General features: G+C 41.0%; 1 protein-coding gene across 1 annotated transcript in view; it reads right to left on the reverse strand.

The window, feature by feature from the left end:
- Window positions 1–286: 286 nt before the first annotated feature.
- Window positions 287–22,176, reverse strand: part of KDM7A (lysine demethylase 7A) — a 97,962-nt gene continuing 76,072 nt past the window's right edge. The window contains exons 12-20 of the mRNA XM_065413755.1: window positions 21,670–21,873; window positions 19,311–19,435; window positions 18,456–18,616; window positions 15,592–15,689; window positions 7,049–7,197; window positions 6,692–6,897; window positions 2,688–2,773; window positions 1,126–1,402; window positions 287–422 (exon numbers count right to left, since the gene is read on the reverse strand). Of these exons, the coding sequence (XP_065269827.1) occupies window positions 328–422; window positions 1,126–1,402; window positions 2,688–2,773; window positions 6,692–6,897; window positions 7,049–7,197; window positions 15,592–15,689; window positions 18,456–18,616; window positions 19,311–19,435; window positions 21,670–21,873 (1,401 nt within the window). The 3' untranslated portion in view covers window positions 287–327. The remainder of the gene's footprint in view (window positions 423–1,125; window positions 1,403–2,687; window positions 2,774–6,691; window positions 6,898–7,048; window positions 7,198–15,591; window positions 15,690–18,455; window positions 18,617–19,310; window positions 19,436–21,669; window positions 21,874–22,176) is intronic.

Here is a 22,176-nt window from a genome sequence, read left to right on the forward strand (position 1 = left end):
TGGCAGAAATAAATTATGGATAACCACCTTTATCATCTCCCCCTCACGAATTAGCTCAGACACTACCAGCAACAAAGTGATATTCAAGCCCTGATGAGAGACTGTTTCCCAGTCCATTGTCTCTCTGAAGATTTCCCCATTCCCAAATGGTTATTGCTGAGCGGGTGTGGCACAGTGAAAATGCAGCATTGGTTTTTTTGTTCATTAGGCAGTGTTCTACATGGTACATGCAAGTCTGCTTCGGGCAGAGGAACAGCAGAAGCTCCAGGCTCTGCTGCCCTCAATACTGGCTGTGAAGGAAAGACAGCAGCAGCAGTAGCAGCTACATCAAACAAAGAAGCGTGCATGGCCATTTCGGTTCAGCTTAAGGATCTTCCCAAGGCGCTGTTTGGCAGTTGCCATTCCTTTCTTTGGACGCTTGCCTGGAAAATTGAAACCAGTATATCAGTCTATTTTTAGAACCGATTTTGTAAAACAGTTAAACCTAAATGGAAAGCAGATTCTCTCCTGCAGTCTGACTTTTCTACATCGCAGTTCATCTCTGTCCAATTGTTTTGGACCAAAGCAGTGGGCATAATGGACACATGAAATTCAGAGTTACTTTTCCTAAGCTACAGTCAGCATTATAATAGAGAATTTGATTATATACTTCCAGATTTTCCTAATTTAAATAGGAAAACCCACTAATCTCTGCTCTCTGAATTGTGCCCTTCCCTCAGATTTGTACTCAACTAAATTACACAACTAAGGAGATAACTAGTTAAGACCATCACCTTTAAAGCCTCATACTTTGAGTATCTCATTTCAGAAAGAAGAAAAAAGCCCAGATGCTTAATCTAAACTAGATATCATTACTTCATAGCTGATAAATTTGCAGAAGTTGTCAGCACTAACTAGGGAAAGCTCAAATTGGGCATAACCCCATTAAATCCCTCTTTTTCCACTATACAACTACCCCATGCCAAAATTTGACTGCAAGGTGATGCTTATGTTGGGTTTGTCAAAGTCTAGGTCTTCACTTTTTGCTGCTTATGTTTCAGACAAGTTTTTCTTAAGCTTCTAGATAATCAAAAATAGGAAACCAGGTTTTCTGGAGGGAAAAAGGACAAAAGAAGACAATGTTACCTTTTGTGGCCTGGTTGCTGATAGGGGGTGGATTTGACGCTGGCCTCTTGGTTGGGTGAAGGGGTATAGACAAGGATGTCTCACCATATGGCCTATCAGGGCTGAGGCTGCCGTCACTCAACCGACACTCCCCTTGGATCAGGGTCGAGTCCCGCGTGCACTTGCCATGTTGGAAGCTCAAGCCATTGCTGTGTGTAAAATTTCTATTCTCCTGAACCTTATGACTAGCTTCTGATGCACCCTCCTTCTTAATATATTTCTGAGCTTTACTTGTATCCTGGAGCAGAAGGGGAGAGAGGGGGGGGGGAAATCAATCACACATGAGGACTTATAATTTCTGAATGCAAACACCTTTTAATTCTTCTATTGTACTGCTGGACAAATTAAATATTTCTGAATGAAGATACAATTCTAATAGGAATAAAGCCGGTCTGTTTTAGCATCCTGTCCTTTTCTCTACAGTATATGCTCGTTCAAAAACTCAAGTTATAACAACATGATATTTCTGTGTAACTTTTTTCACATGCAGTTATGAAAGTCACTAAAATTGTGGTAAACTGTTTAACTGTTGCTAATACAGATACAGGGAAGTAAGGAACACACAAATATATAACCCACTTTTTCCACTTTCATTATTTTGCAGGGACCAAAGTGTGAACACAATGTCCTTGATTTCACAGACAGTTCCTAACTATAAGGAACAATATCACAATCAGTGAATATTTAAATTGGCACTTTGTCTTGAATATTCAGTAGTTGAGACACAGACCGTTCTAAATTAGGAAGTATAAAACCATAAGCCTTACCATGTAATTACATATTCCTGTAGAATACTAAATTACCAAGCAATTAAAATATAGTTACTAAATAGTATCAGGATCCTGTAACTTGAGGTATTACTAACATTTCTAGTGAACACAAGCTATAGAGGTAAAATGGACAGCATTTAAGATGCCAGGAAAAACTGGGAGGCTCAGAGGAATTGGTAACAGGATTTAGAGTCATTCATCTTCTGGCCTCTGACTTGAATCCAGCCCAGATTAAGAACTCAAAGATGACACCAACTACTGACTGTCTGGTGGCCTATGTGAAATGAGTTGAGCTGCCTTAGTCCAGTTTCTAATGGGCAAGTGTCCACATCTCAAAAACCACCAGCCTTGTATGGCAGTATGACTAGAGGGTAAAGAAAGAGGTGGTGAAGTGTCCAAATAAAGTTTGACTGGGCAATATGGGAAAGCTAGAACTTACTCTGTCTGAAGTAAGACTCCATGTCTGTGGATCATCAATCTGGAACCTTTCGTGAACAGTAAATTCACCTTTTTTCTTAAGATACCTAGTGTCTTTATAGTAATTTTATAATATACTTAGGTTTCCTAAAACATCCAAAGAGGCAGAACAGCTCAGATAAAATATGATACAGATAGTCATCAGTTACCAGCTCCAAAGTTATTTAGTTACCAGACGGGCAGTAGGGAGATACCTTCATCAAGTTTACTGGTTTTGTTTTTTGTTGACAGCTGCATACTCCTTGTTCTATAACAAGGGTTAAAATGTTGTCTTACCTGAGGGGTAACCCTGGAAGCTGCATTTAGCTGTCTTGCCCATATTGAAGTCCCCACGCTTCTTTCCTCTTCCCTCGTGTGCTTACCTAAAAAGAAATTTAGCAAGTTGAAACTCTGAAATTCTTAATTGTGACTGAAAAACTTGAAACCTACAATTGAGATGAAATAGAAAAAGTATTGTGAAAGATCTTAGACAAACTATTCTCATAATACAAGGGTCTGTTACCACAGATCTCACACATCAGAAATGTCAGATTTCTCACTTCCCCTCCATACCTATTTGGCACATCAAATTGCCCAAATTTCTGCTGACCCTCAATATGAAAGTCTGATAAATACGGCCATGTGGATCTGAAAGTACTGATGTTGAAAACAGCTGCCCTCATTGCCATAGTACTGTCTAAGTACCAACAAAATATGCCTGGTGGATGCTTCCTTAATATCTGTTTCTTGACTTTTCTGCATCCTTGTAAGACAGTCCACAAAAGGTGCAAGCCTTCTGCAACTCATATTCACCACTGTTTTTTGTTTGTTTGTTTTTATTAAAGTGCTGGTATGCTTTGGCTGGATAGTCTCAGCTGGAGTACTGTGCCCAATTCTGGGTGCCACACTTCAGGAAAAATGGGGACAAACTGGAGAGAGAGTTCACAGGAGAGCAACAAAAATGATGAAGTTTAGAAAACTTGACTTATGAAGAAAAGACTAAAAACGCCCTGTTTTTAACCTAAGAAAAGACGACTATGGGGGACCTAGTAACCTTCAAACATGTTAAGGGCTGTTATAAAAAGGACAGTGATCAATTGTTCTTCATGTCCACTGAAAGTAGGACAAGTAGTAACAGGCTTAATCTGCAGTAAGGGAGATTTAGGTTAAATATTAGGAAAAACTTTCTAACTATAAAAAGAGTAGTTAAGCTCTGGAATAGGTTTCTAAGGGAGGTTGTGGAATTCCCATCACTGGAGATTTTTAAAAACAGGTTGGACAAACCCATCTCAGGGATGGTGGCTTACTTTAATTTGCCCTGTCACAGCACAGGAGGCTGGACTTGACTTCTCAAGATCCCTTCCAGCCCTATATTTCTATGATTCTATGACTGCAAGACACAAAATAGACTCTACTCTACAATGTTACAATCTAAATGCCCATATGAAGGAAAATGAAAGCTGACAACAATGCTGACAACAATGCTGATTTGTAAACCTCATGCCCAAGAGTGTCCCAGGACAGCAATTCAGTAAGGTTTCGATGGGGGATAGGGCTTAGCTGAGAAAACCAAGGTGGGCTGGGAGCAGAATAGAAGAACTTAACCTACATCAGGCTGGAGAATCACAGCCTTCTTGGTCAGTACAGTCTTTTTAAGGTAATTAAAGCCTTTTTCACTTAGATATTGTGTGTAACTTTGGTTAAATGGGAGATGGGTAGAAAAGGAGGAGACTGCTGGGTCAATTTCTGAGAGGACTAAAAACCTTAACTTTAATAAAAATAGGCTACCTAAGAAACTAATTAACAACTAAAGCACTGTTTAAGACATCTGAGATTATTTTCTCCAGAGCTGTTCTTCGTCTGTCATCTCTGGCAGGTGGAAGGAGCAGAGGTTATTGGAGTACTATGCCTCCTTTTACAGACACACCCTAGAATGCTCATGAACAGGTAAGAGCCAAGCAAAGAGGGGTGCGTGAGATGGGCAATGCTAGTTACGTTCCACCTTCTGAGCTGCACATGGCTGCTGTATCCCAAATGTGGGACTATGCAGAGGCCACTCAAAGAAGAATCGGTGATTTGACTCTGAATTGGTGAATCATCATGGTAACAAGTCTTTGGCTGAGACTTCATTCCACTTGGTCTAATTCTTGTGTCATAGCCAGGCAGTGCTGATCTCTCTTTTCCCTTTCATGTGACGAGTTTTCAAGAACAAATTTTCTCTTTTCCCATGACGATGGTGGACTGCTTTTTAGATAAAGGGCAATTGAATTTCTTTCTTCCTTGGGAAATGATGCATGTTATTACAGTGGTGGCGTCTGTCATTCCCAGAATATGTTTAAGACACCTCTTCCTAAAACTCTTACAGACCTAGTCAAAATGGCCTGAACTCTAGTCAGTATTTTGACATCTCCTGAAAGTATAACCCCTGAACCATTTTACTAATGTAGGCTCCCAGAATTCTGTCTATGATAAGTAGTGTTTGGTTCTTCCTGAGTGATAAGCTGGTATTTTGGAACTATCTACTTTTTCCCAGACTGGCTGATGTCCAAAGAATGGACAGTGTAAAGGTCTGTAGCAGCTCTATGTTAACTTGTCCAGATAAGAATCAATGCAAGATCCAAGCATCCCAAGGAATCTCACAAGGTGACAATTGTGACTTCTGGTTTCTGCTGAAACAGTCTAAGTATAGCCGTAATCTTTGATTGCTTCACCTACACAATAAATGATCTCTCTTTGTAACTATCTGGACACCTAGGTGAGTCATGATCTTGCTGGCTGCAGATGTTTTTTGTGGTTTATCAGGAAGTCATACTTGAAAGAACTGAATTGTAGTGTTATTGTACTGTCTGACTTTGTCTTCTAAGCCCTGATAAACAATTTAAGAAAGAATGGTATGGATTCTCTTCTCTCAAAGAGCTGCTATTGGACCACTAAGACATCTGTGAAGATTATGGGACAGGTCAATAATCTTAACCATAAGAATTTGTATTGGAAATACAAATTGTTATGAGAAAAATGGAGGAATTTCATGTGGAGGTTTGGAATAGGCATGTGTTTCTTTTAGGTCTATTGATGTTGAGAGAATTTGCTGATACTAGAGAGACTACAAAAAGTCTCCCTGTGTAATTTAAATTTTCTTGGTACCTTGGTCCAGTATCAGCACAGATTCCTCCCCACCTACCTAGACGCACTGATGGGCCACAAAAAGTATTGAGCGACAAAGAGTCCTGTGGCACCTTATAGACTAACAGACGTATTGGAGCATAAGCTTTCGTGGGTGAATACTCACTTAGTCAGATGCAGTATTGAGAAATCTCCAGTTCCTAGCTCTGCTGAATTGCATGCCTCTATTATTGCTTACATTATTGCTTTGTTTTTAAACTTCTGATGCTATTCTGTATCTTTGGGACCCTCTTCAATTCTATTATATATCCCTTTCTATATTATGTCTAGGACTCATTTCTCCAGCATAGTTCATTTCTATAGATAAAACTTTTGGTGTCACCTGATGAGCTACACCCTTGCAGAGGCCACATCTAGTCACACTGTGCTTGTGTGTATGGAGATAAGCCTGGATAGAGTATTTTTCTCTGAATAGATCTTCTATTCCAACTCTGCAGGACTTTCTCCTTTTCCAAACTATTTTTGTAGGTATCTGAATATTGTGGACTACAAAATGATTTCCCCGTTCCTGTAATAGACTGTGATTTTTCCTTTTTCATTTCACCAAAGGTAAAAGTTTCCTTTATCAGCTGCTTTTCAGCTATAGCATTTTCTAAGGTTTACCAAACTGATCTCCCTATGAGAATAAGGCTGCAGCAATTAACTGTCTAGCCTTTACATCTGCATTCCAGGAACAAATCCATATGTGCTTTTTAGAGAGACAGTATTAGAAGCCATCAAGCAGACTGAGAATCTAAGGTTTATCTAGTGAGGCATATACCATGAAAGCAACAGTTAGGGAGATCTTATGAACTACTGCTTTCAGCTTTTTCCCCTGGAGGGAATTACAGCTTTCAGTTCGTCCATCCGTACCGGTGTAACTCCTGTAAAGCCAAAAGGTGCTGAAGAAACTTTTGGGTTGACAGCTAAGGCCTCATTAAAGTTAGGCTCCTAAATAGATTTGGCCTGGTTTACAGAAGTGTTGAGCACACTTTTATCTCACTGACTTCTGGAAAGTATGCCAGACTTATTTAGGAACTTCACTATGGAACTAGGAACCTAATTTTAGGCACTTATTTTTGAAAATCTTAGCCCTAGTGTAACATAGTGTGGCAATGATAGTTAATGTAAGTACCTACCACATTCTGTTTTATGACTCTGGGATGGCTGCCTGTCCTTATGCTTACTTCTGGGGTAACTTCTGTGTTCCTGATGAGAGGTTCTTTTATCTGTGCAGTCTGTGCTTTGTGTATGACCTGGTAAACATGTGGTATAGTGCAATCCTGCCATAGAAAGCATGCCCTGAATAGCTTCTTCTTCTGTACTTGTCGAGGTAGGACATTCCCTAGAAAAACAGATCAGACAGTACATAAGGGAATTTTAATTTCACTGAAGGAAATAATTTTTATATTCATATTAAACAAAGGCTTACAAATATGTTTGTCTGGAAGTTCTTATCAATTTATAAACCAGACCTCCCACATCATTTATCTCACCCTTTACTTGGAGTTTCATTTTTAGATGGCTTCTGGGTAGTTTGACAGAGGTCCCTTATCATCTTAGTTTCCTCCTTGAAATTTGATGTTACCTCCTGTTTCTCTTCATCACCTGAGCTTTCTGACTCCTCTGTAGAGGAATTATTTAGCTAGAACAAGAGCAAATAGTACATGAGATGATGATCATCAATTCTAAAGCTCTAATTGCTATTCTAATCTAGACTTAAAGGTTCTCCATCTTCCAGTTAATTCGTTTCTCAGAAATAGCTAATAGTGCAAAGAATGCCATAACACTGAACACACATACAGGTCTAATATATCCGATTTTATCAAATTTGGTCAAAAAGGTTGAAAGTGTGTTTCAGAGATTTACAGCTAACACCTCCAAAAACCTACCTTGTCTTACAAAAACTCTACACTTTATCTTCAAAAATTAAAATTTGAAAATAGACAATTAAAGAATACATCCAGTTTGCATGTCAGATGATCCATCATTCATTATTCATCTCAGCTGGCTTACAGTGCCCACCCAATCTTAATTATGCCCCTTTTTTGGTTCTGTAATGGAAATATACTCTGGATGTATGCTGTTGAATTTATATATTGCTTATTGAGTATAGAACAAAAGATTACTAAAGCAATATAAATCTCAGATTTCTATATGTTAAGTACCCTAACAAACTGATGTGTTGATGAAGTGGAAGAATACCTTTATCAACAGAACAGAAATCAAGGCTGTGAAAAATCTGGGATTGGGTTGTCTTTTTTAAACAAAAAAAACCTCAGTGGAGGTTACTGTGGGAGGGAATTTAATTTTTTTGAAATTCTGAAGTATTTACATGAACACTTTTTTTGGTACTATAAAACTTTAGGCTCTAATTTCAAATCTGTGAAAAGGCAAATGATGAGATTTTAGATGCCACTATCTTTCTCAAAACATAACTGGGATTATAATTTAGGTCTCTGTTCCATGCCTTTCAGCAGCTTTTTATTATTAAATATATGTATTACTGTAGTGCCTCAGAACCCCAGCCATGGACTAAGATCCCATTGTTCTAGGCACTGTACAAACAAAGAACATACATACAGTCCTTTCAATATCAGCTTCATTTACAGGAGAAGTCTGTTAATCTTTGCCTCCCAAAAAGTGACAGATCAGCGATTATGCTATAACAACTGAAAGGCCAACAACTAACTTTAACAAGAGGAAGTTACTTGCCTTATGCAGTAACGATGGCTCTTTGAGATGTCTCTCTCTGAGTGCTCCACTGTAGGTGTGCTTGTGTCCCTGTGCTGCTGATCAGAGAACTTTGATAGCAGTGTCCATTCAGCTCACACATGCTCTGTTCCCTCCTCGTGCCCTTCCCCCCCGCACGAGGCTAACCAGTGCATGCTGGCAAACCCCACTCGGTTCCTTCCCTACCGCAGAGTCCTTAACAAGAACTCCAAAGTAGAGGGGAGACTGGCCACTATCAAGTTTTGTACTCCTGGAAAGTAGGCTGCTGAGAAAGTGACATTGTAGGAAATGCACCAGAGTTCCATAACTTCCATAACAAAGGGAGGGCAATCTGGTGCCTCCCTGTTGATTTATGTAGCACATACATACTATGTCGTCTATTAGGATACTTGTGTGTATTCCCTTGATTTGTCGAGGAAATGGGTGCAGGCACTGTTGACTACCCTGAGTTCTAGGAGGTTGATGTGAAGACATCTCCGTGTATGACCGTTTACCCTGCGTCATAAGGTCATTTAGATGTGTGCCCCATCCTATGAGGGATGCATTGGTGGTAAGAAGTAATGATGGAGAAGTCTGCAAAAAAGGGATCCTCGTGAAGACATCTCCTGGATTTTTTCCCCCGTCCAGAGAGTATTTGACCTTGATGGGTAGTGACAGAGGTTTGTGTAATCTCTCTCTGTTTGGTCTGTAGACCGAGCTGAACCACATTCGGAGGCACCGCATGTGAAGTCTGGCATGAGATACCACAGATGTGCCTGCCGCCATATGCCCCAGAAGCTGGAGGTAGTGCCTGGCTGATATTTGAGGGCTGTTTTATATTGTCTCTATGAGAGTGTAGTCAAGGTGTGGAACCTGTGCTGAGGCAGGAGCACCTTCACCTGTAATGAGTTGAGGTCGGCCCCTATGAACTCCAGGCACTCTACAGGGACGAAGGTTGACTTTTGGAAGTTGATCTGTAGACCCAGTTCCATGAACAAGTCTATTGCGGTTTGAGTGACCTGGCAGGCCTCATTGAAGGAGCAGGCTCTGAGGAGACAATCGTTTAAGTAGGGGTAGATCATGATCTCCTGGGAGCATAGGAGAGCCACCACTACAGAGAGTACCTAGGGGAATACTCTCAGAGCCAATGAGAGGCCAAAGGGGAGTACTCTGTATGGGTAATGGTCCTGGCCCAAGGAAAATCTGAGTAATTGTCTGTAGGAAGGTAGGATCAATACGTGGAAATAAGCATCCTGTAGGCCAAGGGCCGAAAACCAATCTACCTGTTCCAGAGATAGAATAATCGCTGCTAGTGTGACCATCCTGAATTTTTGAGCTGACAAATTTGTTCAGAGCTCTGAAGTCCAGTATGGGTCTCCAACTTCCCTTCTTCTTGGGTATCAGGAAATGAGAGCAAAAACCTTTGCCTCGCAGATGTTGAGGTACTAGTTCTATGGCTCCTAGGAGGATGAGGTGAAGATCTATTTCTTGTCGTAATACACTCTCGTGCGAAGAGTCCCTGAAGAGGGACGGGGAAGGGTGTTGGCGGGGGGGAAGGGGTTTGAAATGATGGAGTACCCATTGTGGATGGATTTCCAGGACCCAAACCCATCTGATATTATACACATTCCCAGATGTTGTGGAAGGAGGCAAGGCAGTAACCAAATGGGGGCAATGGATTGGTCAGCTGCAGTTGGTGTTGGGGTGTGTGGGAGGAACGATCTGTCGATGCCTCAACCAACATGTCAAAATTGATGTTTTGAGGAAAATGGTTGTGACACAGAAAGCTGCGGATCTGATGGTTTATGTTTAGAAAACCTGGATTTCTTTCTCTGAGGCTCATAGAAACATTGGGCTGGATAATGCGAAGTGCGGTAATTTATGTTGAGATTGTGAACTAAACTTTTTTTTTGTCCAGGAGCATAAATCCCTTCTCGAACAATTTGTGCCTTCGAAGGAAGGGTCTTCTACACTAGTCTGCACATCCTTAGGGAAGCCAAATAGGTGCAACCAGGACACTTGCCGCATAACCACTGCAGAGGAGCGGACCAAGCTGCTGTGTCGGCTGCATCAAACACTGACTGGAGCACTGTTTTGGCCACTAGTTGCTACTCATTGACAATGGCCTGGAACTGATCATGGTGTGACTCTGGGAGCTGATAAATAAGTTTGCTGTTAAAGCTTGATAGTTTGCAATTCTAAATTGCAATGTGGCAGAGGAATAGGCCTTTCCCCCCCGAAGAGGTCAAAGCGTTTCCAATCTCTATCATAAGAGGTGGATCTCACTTTGTATTGGTGACTCTGGGAGTTTACAGCATCCACACCAATTGAACTGGGGGAGGATGAGAAAAAACAACTCTGTATCCCTAGCCGGGATGTAGTATTTTTTTTATTGGCCCATTTACATGGCCGATGCCAGGCGTTTGCCAAATAGTCTTGGCTGGATCCAGAAGGGCCTTGTTGATTGGGAGGACTATACTGGAGGAGGAGCAGGAGTGCAAGATACCTCTAGAGGAGGTAAAAAGATATCCAGGAGCTTATGATGGGTATCTGCAGTGTGTCTGCTACCCTTTTAGCCAAATCCTGAAATAGCCTGTAATCATCAGCTGAGGATGGTGGAGAGGCCATCCCTGCCTTGTCTAGGGAGGAATAGATATTGGTCCTTGACATGATTTCCTCCTCAAATCTGCCCTCTGGTTCTTCTATGATCTCCTCCGGATGTTCGGTGGTTCTGAATGTCATGGTTGAGGGGGAGAGTCTCAAGGGCTCACAGTGAGTTACACGCTGGATGCCAGGGAGATGTGAAGTCTATATGCTGCCCATGGATCCCAGTAGGGCCGCTAGGGTAGTGTGATAGTGCCTGGTGGTGGTGCCCATGGCTGGCCATATCATGGTGGTTGAGGAGCAAGAGGAGGAGACTACTGGGGAGCCCCAGGTTGATTTCGGGCACCATAAGGCGAGTATAAGGAGTGGTCAGAGACGACCTCCTCCAGCTCAGTATCTGAGTCACCACTAGAGAGTAGAGGTGCGTGACACACTGTTGGTGAAGATTCCCATGTCCGGAGAAGACTCTGTACCGGAGCCCCAGCACCGATCAAGGGAGACTCTAGTATATCGGATACCATGAGTTCTTGAGTGCCAGAATTCTTGTGGTGCTAACCAAACCAGTGCCAATGGCAGTTGTTGGTGAGTTGGTCTGGAGGGAATAGGGGATTTTGGCCATGTCGAGTGCTCCGAGGCTAGGTGGCTCACTGTTGACAGTGCCGATGGTGCTGCTCGTACTGGCAGCATCTTCTTAGTGGTGGATGGTCTCTGTCTTTGTCCTTATCTACCGGACCGTTGGCTCAGTGCCTATGCCCATCAGGCCTTTAGACGCATCAACAGTACCTGTCGCTTCTGACCCTCATGAGCTATGGGTACCGTGTTTGGACTGTCTTGGTGCCGACGATATTGAGCATAACAGCAATCCTTTTTGGCTGGCTCGGGGCTCTCTTTTTACAAGTCTTACGTGAGGGGTCTGCGGCTGTTTTCTTTGACCCATAGTCCCTAAATATCCAGGGCTATGGGGAAGATTTGTGCCATCTGGGTGACTCCTGGCATGGGTCCAGCGGAGGCTGAAGAGCTGCCTCCATCAGGATAAGTTTTTGTCTCAGCTCCCTGTCCTTCCGAGACCTGGGCTTGACTTGTTGGCAGAGAACACACTTCTGAGAAATGTGTTCTTCTCTGAAGCAGTGGATACAGTGAGAATGTTTAGCTGCTAGAGGGATGGCTTCTTTACACAAGAAGCACTTATTGAAACCAAGTGAGCCGGGCATATCCCGCGCTGGAGGAAAAAGGGCCCTAGACAAAGGGGAACTAAAAGTCTTTTCTTTTGGGGGGAAAGAGGAAGGAGAGAAAATAAAGAAAATCTACAACTAAGAGAAAAAGGGGATTAACTAGCTATTGAAATGCTGAAGGAAAGAGAGAAAATGATCCTCAAACGGACCGCTAATGGCTCCGTCTCTAGCCAGCGGCGGTTGAGAAGAAACTGAGGGGGCTCTCCTGTGCGCGCTGGTTAGCCTTTTGGTGGGGCATGAGGAGGGGACGGTGCATGTGCAGGCCGAACGGACACTGCTATCAAAAGTTTTCTGATCAACAACGCAGGGACACAAGTACACCTACAGTGGAGCACCCACTACTTCTTTGAAGAAGAAAGCTGTTACATTCTTTGATGGCAACTGAAATACTTCACCCTGGATATAGCCCCCCTATAAACACAGATTTAAACTAGGGCTGTCAAGCGATTAAAAAAATTAATCGCGATTAATCGCACTGTTAAACAATAGAATACCATTTATTTAACTATTTTTGGACGTTTTCTACATTTTCAAATATATTGATTTCAATTACAACAGAATACAAAGTGTACAGTGTTCATTTTATATTTATTTATTTTTGAACACAAGTATTTGCACTATAAATAGTATTTTTCAATTCACCTAATACAAGTACAGTAGTGCAATCTCTATCATGAAAGTTGAAGTTACAAATGTAGAATTATGTACAAAAAAACCTGCATTCCAAAAATAAAACTTCTTGTTCAGCCAATCACTCAGACAAACGAGTTTGTTTACATTTGCAGGAGATAATGCTGCCCACTTCTTGTTTACAATGTCACCGGAAAGTGAGAACAGGCGTTCTCCTGGCACTGATGTAGCCAGCGTCGCAAGATATTGATGTGCCAGATGTGCTCAAGATTCATATGTTCCTTCATGCTTCAACCACCATTCCAGGGGACATGCGTCCATGCTGCTCACGAGTTCTGCTTGATAACAATCCAAAGCAGTGCGGACTGATACAGGTTTCATTTTCATTATCTGAGTCAGTTGCCACCAGCAGAAGGTTGATTTTCTTTTTTGGTGGTTTGGGTTCTGTTGTTTCTGTATCAGAGTGTTGCTCTTTAAGACTTCTGAAAGCAAGCTCCACACCTCGTCCCTCTCAGATTTTGGAAGGCACTTCAGATTCTTAAACCTTGGGTCGAGTGTTGTAGCTATCAGAGGCAGCTCCAGGCACCAGCGCACCGAGTGCGTGCCTGGGGCGGCAAGCTGCGGGGGGCAGCCTGCCGGTCGCTGTGAGGGCAGCAGTCAGGTCTGTTGGTCCTATGGTTTCGGCGGCAATTCTGCAGCGGGTATGCTGAAGGCACAGGACTGGCGGACCTCCCGCAGGCATGCCGCCGAAGGCTGCCTCACTGCTATGCTTGGGGCGGCAAAATACAAAGAGCCGCCCCTGGTAGCTATCTTTAGAAATCTCACATTGGTACCTTCTTTGTGTTTTGTCAAATCTTCAGTGAAAGTGTTCTTAAAATGAACATGCGCTGGGTCATTATCCGAGACTACTATAACATGAAATATATGCAGAATGCAGATAAAACAGAGCAGGGGACATACAATGCTCCCTCAAGGAGTTCAGTCACGAATTTAATTAATGCATTATTTTTTTAAATGAGTGTAATCAGCATGGAAGTACGTCCTCTGAAATGGTGGCCAAAGCATGAAGGGGCATACAAATGTTTAGCATATCTGGCACGTAAATATCTTGCAATGCCATGCAAATATCTGTTGTCACTTTCTGGTGACACCATAAATAAGAAGAGGGCAGCATTAACTCCCAAAAATGTAAACAAACTTGTTTGTCTTAGTGGTTGGCTGAACAAGAAGTAGGACTGAGTGGACTTGTAGGCTCTGAAGTTTTATACTATTTTGTTTTTGAGTGCAGTTATGTAACCAAAAAAAAAAAAAATCTACATTTGAAAGTTGCACTTTCACGACAAAGAGATTGCACTACAGTACTTGTATGAGATTAATTGAAAAATACTATTTCTTTTATCATTTTTACAGTGCAAATATTTGTAATAAAAATAATATACACTTTTATTTTAATTACCACACAGAATACAATATATATGAAAATGAAGAAAAACATCCAAAATATTTAATAAATTTCAATTGGTATTCTATTGTTTAACAGTGCGATTAAAACTGCAATTACTCGTAATTAATTTTTTTTAGTTAATCGTGTGAGTTAACCGATTATGGACAGCTCTAATTTAAACATGCCAAAAACACTATTATATGTTGTAAATGAAGAGAAAAGAAAAAATACAGGTGGAGCTAAAAGAATCATCATCAACATCAATGCAAAAATAATTCAATAATGGCTACATATATCCAAGGGGAAACCGCATTGCTACGTAATGCTACTGATTCTACAGCTGAAAAAATAACCAATAAAATATTGAGTTGAATTGCTGCAGATGCCATCCATGAATGCAAACAGAAGCATGACAAGAAGGTCTCTACCCCCTACTCAGACAATGAAAGTGAGATAAAGATGACAGAACTCCTGAAGGTCATAAGTATTCAGTACACAACTTAACCTTCATTGAAAAAGTAGTAACACTTAACAGTCCAAAAGCACATTACTGAAATTCAAAAATTCTTCTGTAATTCTAAATCAGTTTAATGCTTGGCTGACTGCAAAAGGAGGACTGAGGCCGCAGCTTCCCAGTGACTCCTGGCAGAACTTTCACGACTGCCTTGCTATATTTGCATCTACCATTTACATATGTTTCGAGTTGTGCTGAGCACAAGCAAGACTTATAAAAACAGCATGTGTATTACAGAAGAGTCTCTACAGAGGAGCACTATGCTTACAAAAGCAATTGAGGGCGTGAGAGAAGGTACTTTCCCAACCTGTTTTTTAAAAAGTGTATAGTCAAAACTCATCCCCATTCTTGAGCTTTGGCTTTATCGTCAAAGAAATCAAAGCAGCTAAACTTAAGCCTTTTCCGCAGGCTTAGCTTGTTCTGCACTTCCTTCCTCAGGACTGCTCAGAACATATTTCAGATTCTCCCTACAGTCACCTCCATCTCCTTTTTACCAGGATAGGATAACAAGCCACCTGCCCCAAATCACACAACACTTTCCCTGCAAGATCAATATCTGGAATGGGATGTGAATGAGGCTGTTACATACCTTCCTCACTAGAGCTCATGGCGTATACACTTTGGTTTCCCTATTATCCTACACAATCCCCTTTGTGATCCAACTCTCAAAGATCCTCACTCAAGAAATCGTGACAGTGACATTCCAGTATTGGAGTGAGTGAGAGATTTAGGTAAGGAGCAAATTTGCGATAGTTTTTAGTTTTAGATATTGGCCCAATTTGTGCATGAATGGATTTTTAAAATTGTTTTGTACATATACCCAGAGATTTAAATACATGAATATAAATAAATACTATTTTGATTTTCATTTGACCAACTCCTGTTTCCTTCTCTAGCATTTACCTGGGTAGTGCAATCAGGCTCAGATTCTTCTGAATCAGAAATATCAGAGTACTCTGAGGATCCATTCCTGAGTTCTGATTTCACACTTTCAAAGAACACTGGAAATAAAGGACAAAATTAGTTCTTAAATCTATCATTTCACATTCACCTTCAAAAACAATCACATATATTTAGTTTTCAACATCTGGTTTCAAAAGCCCCCGCAAATGTCCAAAAAACAATCTATAAAACCTTATGTTATGCTATTTAGTGAAGCCACTTTCCTTTTAAGAGAGACCTCTCTCTCTAGATGCCTTTACCCCAAATTACTGATGTGTAGTCTCAATCTGAACTACATCTTAACAGTTTTTGTCTTGGAATTTCCTTGCTGTTTCTAATTAAAAGTTTCATACACGAAAACTAAACAAGAATCTCAAGGAGACTATTGCCATGTGATTTTTTTAATGATTTGCAGATATGAACACACAGTTTAGGTTAGTCAAGACCAAAGAGGATTTCAGTCCTTACCAAGCTAGGTGAATGGGCAACAAAAATGGCAAATGAATTTTTATGTTGATAATAGTGAAGTAATGCACATGGGGGGGGGGGGGGGGACGACCATACACCTTATAAGGTTCTAACTATCAACTCAGGAAAGGGACCTGGGTATCACTATAGACAGCTCAATTAAGACTTCTGCTTAATGTGCAACTACCATGAAAAACAGCAAACAAAGTGTTAGGATAAGGAATGTGATGGAGAACAATATGGAAATTATAATACCATTATATAAAATCTATGGTACAGCCTCATCCAGAATACTGAACGTAGTACTAGTCAGCCCATTTCTAAAAGGATATTGAAGAATTAAAGGGGATTCAGAGAATGATGGCAAGAACATTTGGGGCGTGGAAAAATTCATATGAAGAGACTCAGACTGTTCACCTTAGAAAGGGGATGAAAATAATGAATGGTCTAGAGAAGATAGATCAGGAGCTTCTGTTCTCCCTGTCTCATAACACAAGAACAAGGGGACATTTGATAAAATTAAAAGGTAGCAAATAAAAGGAAATACTTTATCATACAACATGCAGGGCCGACGAGGGGGGGGGGGGGGAAGCTGGTACAAATTACCAGGGCCCGGCAGTCCGGGGCCCGGCTTCCCCCCCGCCGCCCTCGTCGGCCTTATTTAGCCGGTCCGCCCTTGCTGTGGGGCCTGAAAAAATTCCGGGCCCGGCTTCCCCCCCCCTCTCATCGGCCCTGTTTAGCCAGTCTGCCCTTGCTGGGGGGCCCGAAAAAAAAATTTTCACCGGGGCCCGAACCAGCTCTCGGCGGCCTTGACAACATGTACTTGGACTATAGAACGCATTGCCATAGGAAACCATTGAGGCCAAGAAGGGATCAGACGTTTGGGTAACAAAAAATCCAGAATTATCATCGTTAATGCTAGAACAAATTTTAGAATGGATATTAAACCTCATGCTTAAGGGCTTAAGGCAATCTTTAATTATGAGACGTAACGTGGGGGACATATCCTACATTTGCCTACTGTGGGGTCCTTACATCTTCCTTGGAAGCTTTCGGTGCTAGCCACTGTTGGAGACAGGATACTTGACTACATAGATGTCAGGTCTGATCCAGTATGGCAGTTCCTATAAGCAGCCAGAGCACACCAGCCAGTTTTACCGCTACTTTGTTTTGCCAGAGCAGTGCAAAGCAGATAGGAGGGAGAAGGAAATTGGGATATACCTTCTGTCTTTCAAATTCTCCATGCCTGTTGCAACTTTCTATATTCTCCTGCACACATCGCAAATTATTCCCTCCCTACCTGTCTTCCACATTCCCCGGCGCAGACCTGCCGCAGTTTCCCCCTCCCTGTTGCACCATCTACAACTTTCATGCGCATACATACATCCACATATACCCTACTTGACCCCTCCCTCCTGCTCTATCCACTGAGTAAATCTGGTGCAATGGATAGCTTTTGAAAACATATTGATTTTTTTTTTACTTTTTATAACTGAAAATTTATCTATCAGCAGAAACTGGTGCATAAATCTTCTTCAGAGAAACTCACAAAGAACTGCCCTCTTTCAAAATTGCCACCATGGCCCCCTGTGAAAATGAAGCCAATCTGCCCCCATGGAAGATGATGGCTCCTTATGTTGTCAAGAGGCAGAAGGGAACATTCTGAGGAACAAGTGAATGGAGATAGTGGCCAATCTTTGCTAAGGACAAACTGTGGCCTTAGCCCCATTGAGAACAATGGAAGATGGCAGCTCTTTTAAAGAGGGCAGTTTCTTCATGGAATTCTCTGCATGAGATTATTCTTTAGTTTCTGCATAAAACTTCAGTTATGAAGAATAATGGCAAAAAATTACCATAAGCCTTAAATTCTTCAACTGCAGCCTATGCACAAAATCTCAGTGAGTTTTAACTATAAGGGAAGTTCAAAAAGTCTATTATTCAATTAAGTCTGACACTGAGGGCTAAATTTCTTAAAGGACCCATTTTCAAATTAATTTTTACTCGAATTATTTACCAGATTTACTTGAAAATTCTCAGAAAATTTATTCTTTACTCAGAGTAAGTGCTGTAATTTTAGGAAGGATAACCCTGTATTTTTCCATAAGTAACAAAGAGGTTGAATTCCTGCTTTAAGTGAAAAGCTCAACTCAAATCTTAAACAATGGAGGCACCAGTTTCTGGTTCATAATTATCTACATACCTACATATCACACACTTAGCCAAATGTACCTAAAGCAAGAACCATTTGGTGAAAAGCCATATTCCAGTTGGTTGGGACAAGGTTCACAGTACAAGTGGACTTTGTTCTGGTCATAAAAGGATGCGGAATTGTTTAGTTCCAGCAAAAACAAGCTTACTGTTCAGTGGTTTCTGGGCATCTGCAGTCCCTTGTCCTTCCAACCCTGAGCTCTGGTCTTCCATCTTAATAGTCTTTGTCTTTTTTGACCTCGTCCTGTCATCCTCATCCTCACTGTCTGCCGTGTAAAGACTTCGATCTGTAAATGGTCGTCGCTCATCTCTATCTCACAAGAAATTAAAATATTACAAGCGTTATTTACTGAATTGTATATTATTTACAGAGTCCTACATAAAATAGTCATTCACATTCTTTATTATTTGCAATATTCTCTTAGAGGCAAGTTTCTCATTCTCACACTGTCTGTCCTTTTCTTCTCCTTTTACCAAACTTTTTCCCACTGCATTCCCTCTGCAGCAACAGCCACATGGTTCTACATTTTACTTCCTTTTTTGTGTATCATAATTGTGTCAGCATGTTTTGGGAAGATTTATTAGTACATTCATGTTCCTCCTGGAACCTGGACTCTGAACATATTAAATTTGACCTTATGGTATTTCTGATGAGAATTTTTTGTTTGGAGTGTATTTACTTTATCCTTCTAACAAATCTGTGGATTTAAAAATATTTACAATTTGAAGTTTAATCAAATAACTGAATTTAATACAACCTAAATGCACATGCAAGATACCTCCTTTTTTCTTTCCCTCCCACCATCCTAGTACCTCTTTGCTTCCCTAGCAGCACAGAGGTGCTACTGGACCCTTCTCCACTCTGCTTTCAGCATGAAGCCTTATGGTAAGTGTGAGGGAAGACACAAGCTACCAGAAGTAGAAGGGAAGAACTCTGTCAAAAAATGAGTGCGCGCCAATCCAAAATGACTGGGAACAAGTGATCCATAAGCAACTTTTTATACCTGATGATTCTTCCATTTGAAAGCAGAAGGCGTAGATCATTGTCCTTTGTTCTCCATTCAGGTACTGTAGAAGATGGCTGAAAGGGCTTGTTAAATCTTCCATTCAGTTTAGAGTTTGCTATGTCCTAAAGAATCAAAAGCAGGACTGTTTATTATTTCCTCAAATGACAAGAGTTTACACAAATTTCTTTTCTCTGCAATCCACAGCAGCATTTCTCCCCAAAAGATCATAGTGAATATTTCTGATAGCCAGCAGAGGAAAGCTGAAGCTGGCTATCAATGGCTGAAGTGGCTTGGCTAGAACAGGTTTGGATATAAGCAATACAAAATTGCTGGATTTCATTCCCTCACCTTTGGATTTTTTCTGCTTATTGTGACCACCCTCCATTGCTATATGCCAACAAACATCCTTCCAGACAAGTATGTTGAAAACTGCTCCCTCTAGAAGTTATCCTTGTTCTCAAATCATAGGAACAGCAACAGGGTGATGCAAACCAAAGGTTAAGTGGGCAACTGGTATGGCAACTACTACCTAACCCACTGTGACAATTAGGTCCAGACACTCCAAGGGGAGGACAAAAAGGTTTAAAACCCAACAAACTAAACAGTTAAACCAAATGATTATATACTATGCTATTTTACTATAAGAGTTTATCAAGTAAGATCTTTTATGAAAGCTTGTAATGCACTGAACTAAATAGTCATTATGAGCTATGTATACAGATTATGGTTATGAAGGGGTGTGGGGGGGGTGTATGTGGAAAATTGAAACTAACTGTGGTGCAACTTCAGCAATACCTCCCATCAGGCAGAGGGGGGCTACCTCCCCAAACAGATGCGCCTGACTTCAAGCCATCATCCAGTCCAGGAAAAAATAATGAGGAACCATCATAGCAGATGAGAACAGCTTAAAACCGAAAAGAAAACCCCAGTCCTTGGAAACTAAGAAAGAAGGAAAATTTCCACATTTTGAATATCTATAGTGACTAAAGGAAAAAACCCTGCAAACTCTTAAAATGGAAGAGGTCTGAACTAAAGAGCATCCAGAACTTGGAGGAATGTCTTTTTGTGGGAGACTGTTCATGAACGCTGGATCCCTCCTGTAGCTAGGATCTATGCTGGGAAACTTTTAAGACATCGGTAACTATTATTAGAAAAAAGATTTTATCGAATATGAAAGTGTGACGCCTGAGCTTGCATCTCTGTTTATTTTCTATGTAACTTGCATGTTTGCTTTCCTTACTATTTCATCTTTGAAGCTGCGTTTTTTCTATTAAATAAACTTTTTGTTTATTTTTACCCCAAGCAGCTCTCTAGTGTGCAAATGGTGTGGAGCATGTATATGCCAAAGTAAGCTAATAACAGGGGGGTGGGGGAGAGGGAGAGGAGAGGGGCTGACTTCATGCCTTGGGTGTGACACACCAAAGGGGAATGGTCTGAGTATCTGGTAACTAAGAACTTGGGGAAGATGTATTTGGGGAGACCTGGAATTGGAAGGTTGGTGTCTCTCAGCAAAGAGTAACTAGGCTGGTGAGAACCAGAATGAGACCTTATGCTTGAGGCCATACTGGTGTCAGGGAACTGAACCAGCCCAAAGGCCCCCAAAGTTACACGACAGGGAATGACAGAACCCTTTACTGGTCTGGGTGGACCCCAAAACATCACACCCACTAGCTAGTCTCCGCCAGTGGAAAAATCCCACAATGCCCAGTAACCTGCCCATAAATTGAACTTTCTTCTTAACTCCAAGAATGGCTTATCCTCTGAAACAGGAATGTTTACATCCCTTTTAGAAAATACACAATTACATTAGATGAAAAACTATGTCCTCAATATCCATATGAATGGAGAAATATTTTTGAATCCTTCTAGGCTTTTTGAATTACATCTTGTGGCAATGAGTTTCACAGGTTAATTATTTTGTATATAAAAATTAAATTTAACTTGTTGCCTTTCAGTTTAATGGAATGTCTCTTGATCTTGTATTATGAGAAAACAGCAAATAAGAGCACCCAGTTCACTTTTCTCTATGACATTCACTGTTTTGCATACTTCTAACATACTCTCTCAACCTCTCCTGTCTGAACTAAATATCCCCAATATTTGCACTGTTTTAGAAGTTCTTTATGCCATAATTATTTTTATCTTCTCAATCTCCTATGTTTTCCTATATCCTTTTTGAGATAGGATGGCCAGATTTCTCACAATAATTTAGGTGAGAGTTACCTAATTTATACAGTGGCATTAGGATACATTTTTTATCCAATTTCTTATGCTGTTTTTCACACCTTAATATATGGCTTAAACTTTTTATACATTCTAGTTTTTGTCTTTTATGTCCATGAAATGTAATACTTGCCTCCTCCCATGGGGACATCTCCAGCCTTTTGAGTACCTCCCTTGTGTGGAGCTCCAGGATATCCAGATTAGAAGGAACTTTGATCGTATGATCTCGCAGTTTCCTCACTTTTCTTCTGGAATGGTGAGGAGAGGTTGCTTCATGTGAGGAAACTGGGCACATACCAAGAATTCCCTGAGTTTTAACTGGTTTGCTGTTCTCCTCCTTTAATTGAAAACAAATATTTCAGAGGGGTCTGTCAGGACAAGTCCACACATTTAATTAGGGTTTCCCATTCACATAAATGAATGAAAAATCATAAAAAGAAACAAAAACAATCATAAAAAGAAACAAAAGTGTAGGTCTTTTGGGGAGGTCCTGTGTTTTCTGATGGATCTGTACAGCATCTAGCAGGAGACCCCTCTCCTAATTGGGGCCTTTAGGTGCTACCACAATATAATCACCACCACCACCACCACCACATACAATTGTTAGGGCAGCATATTTGTAACAGTGGTAAAAATTTCA

Source organism: Emys orbicularis, chromosome 1 (genome assembly GCF_028017835.1).
Source record: "Emys orbicularis isolate rEmyOrb1 chromosome 1, rEmyOrb1.hap1, whole genome shotgun sequence".
Lineage (NCBI taxonomy): Eukaryota > Metazoa > Chordata > Testudines > Emydidae > Emys > Emys orbicularis.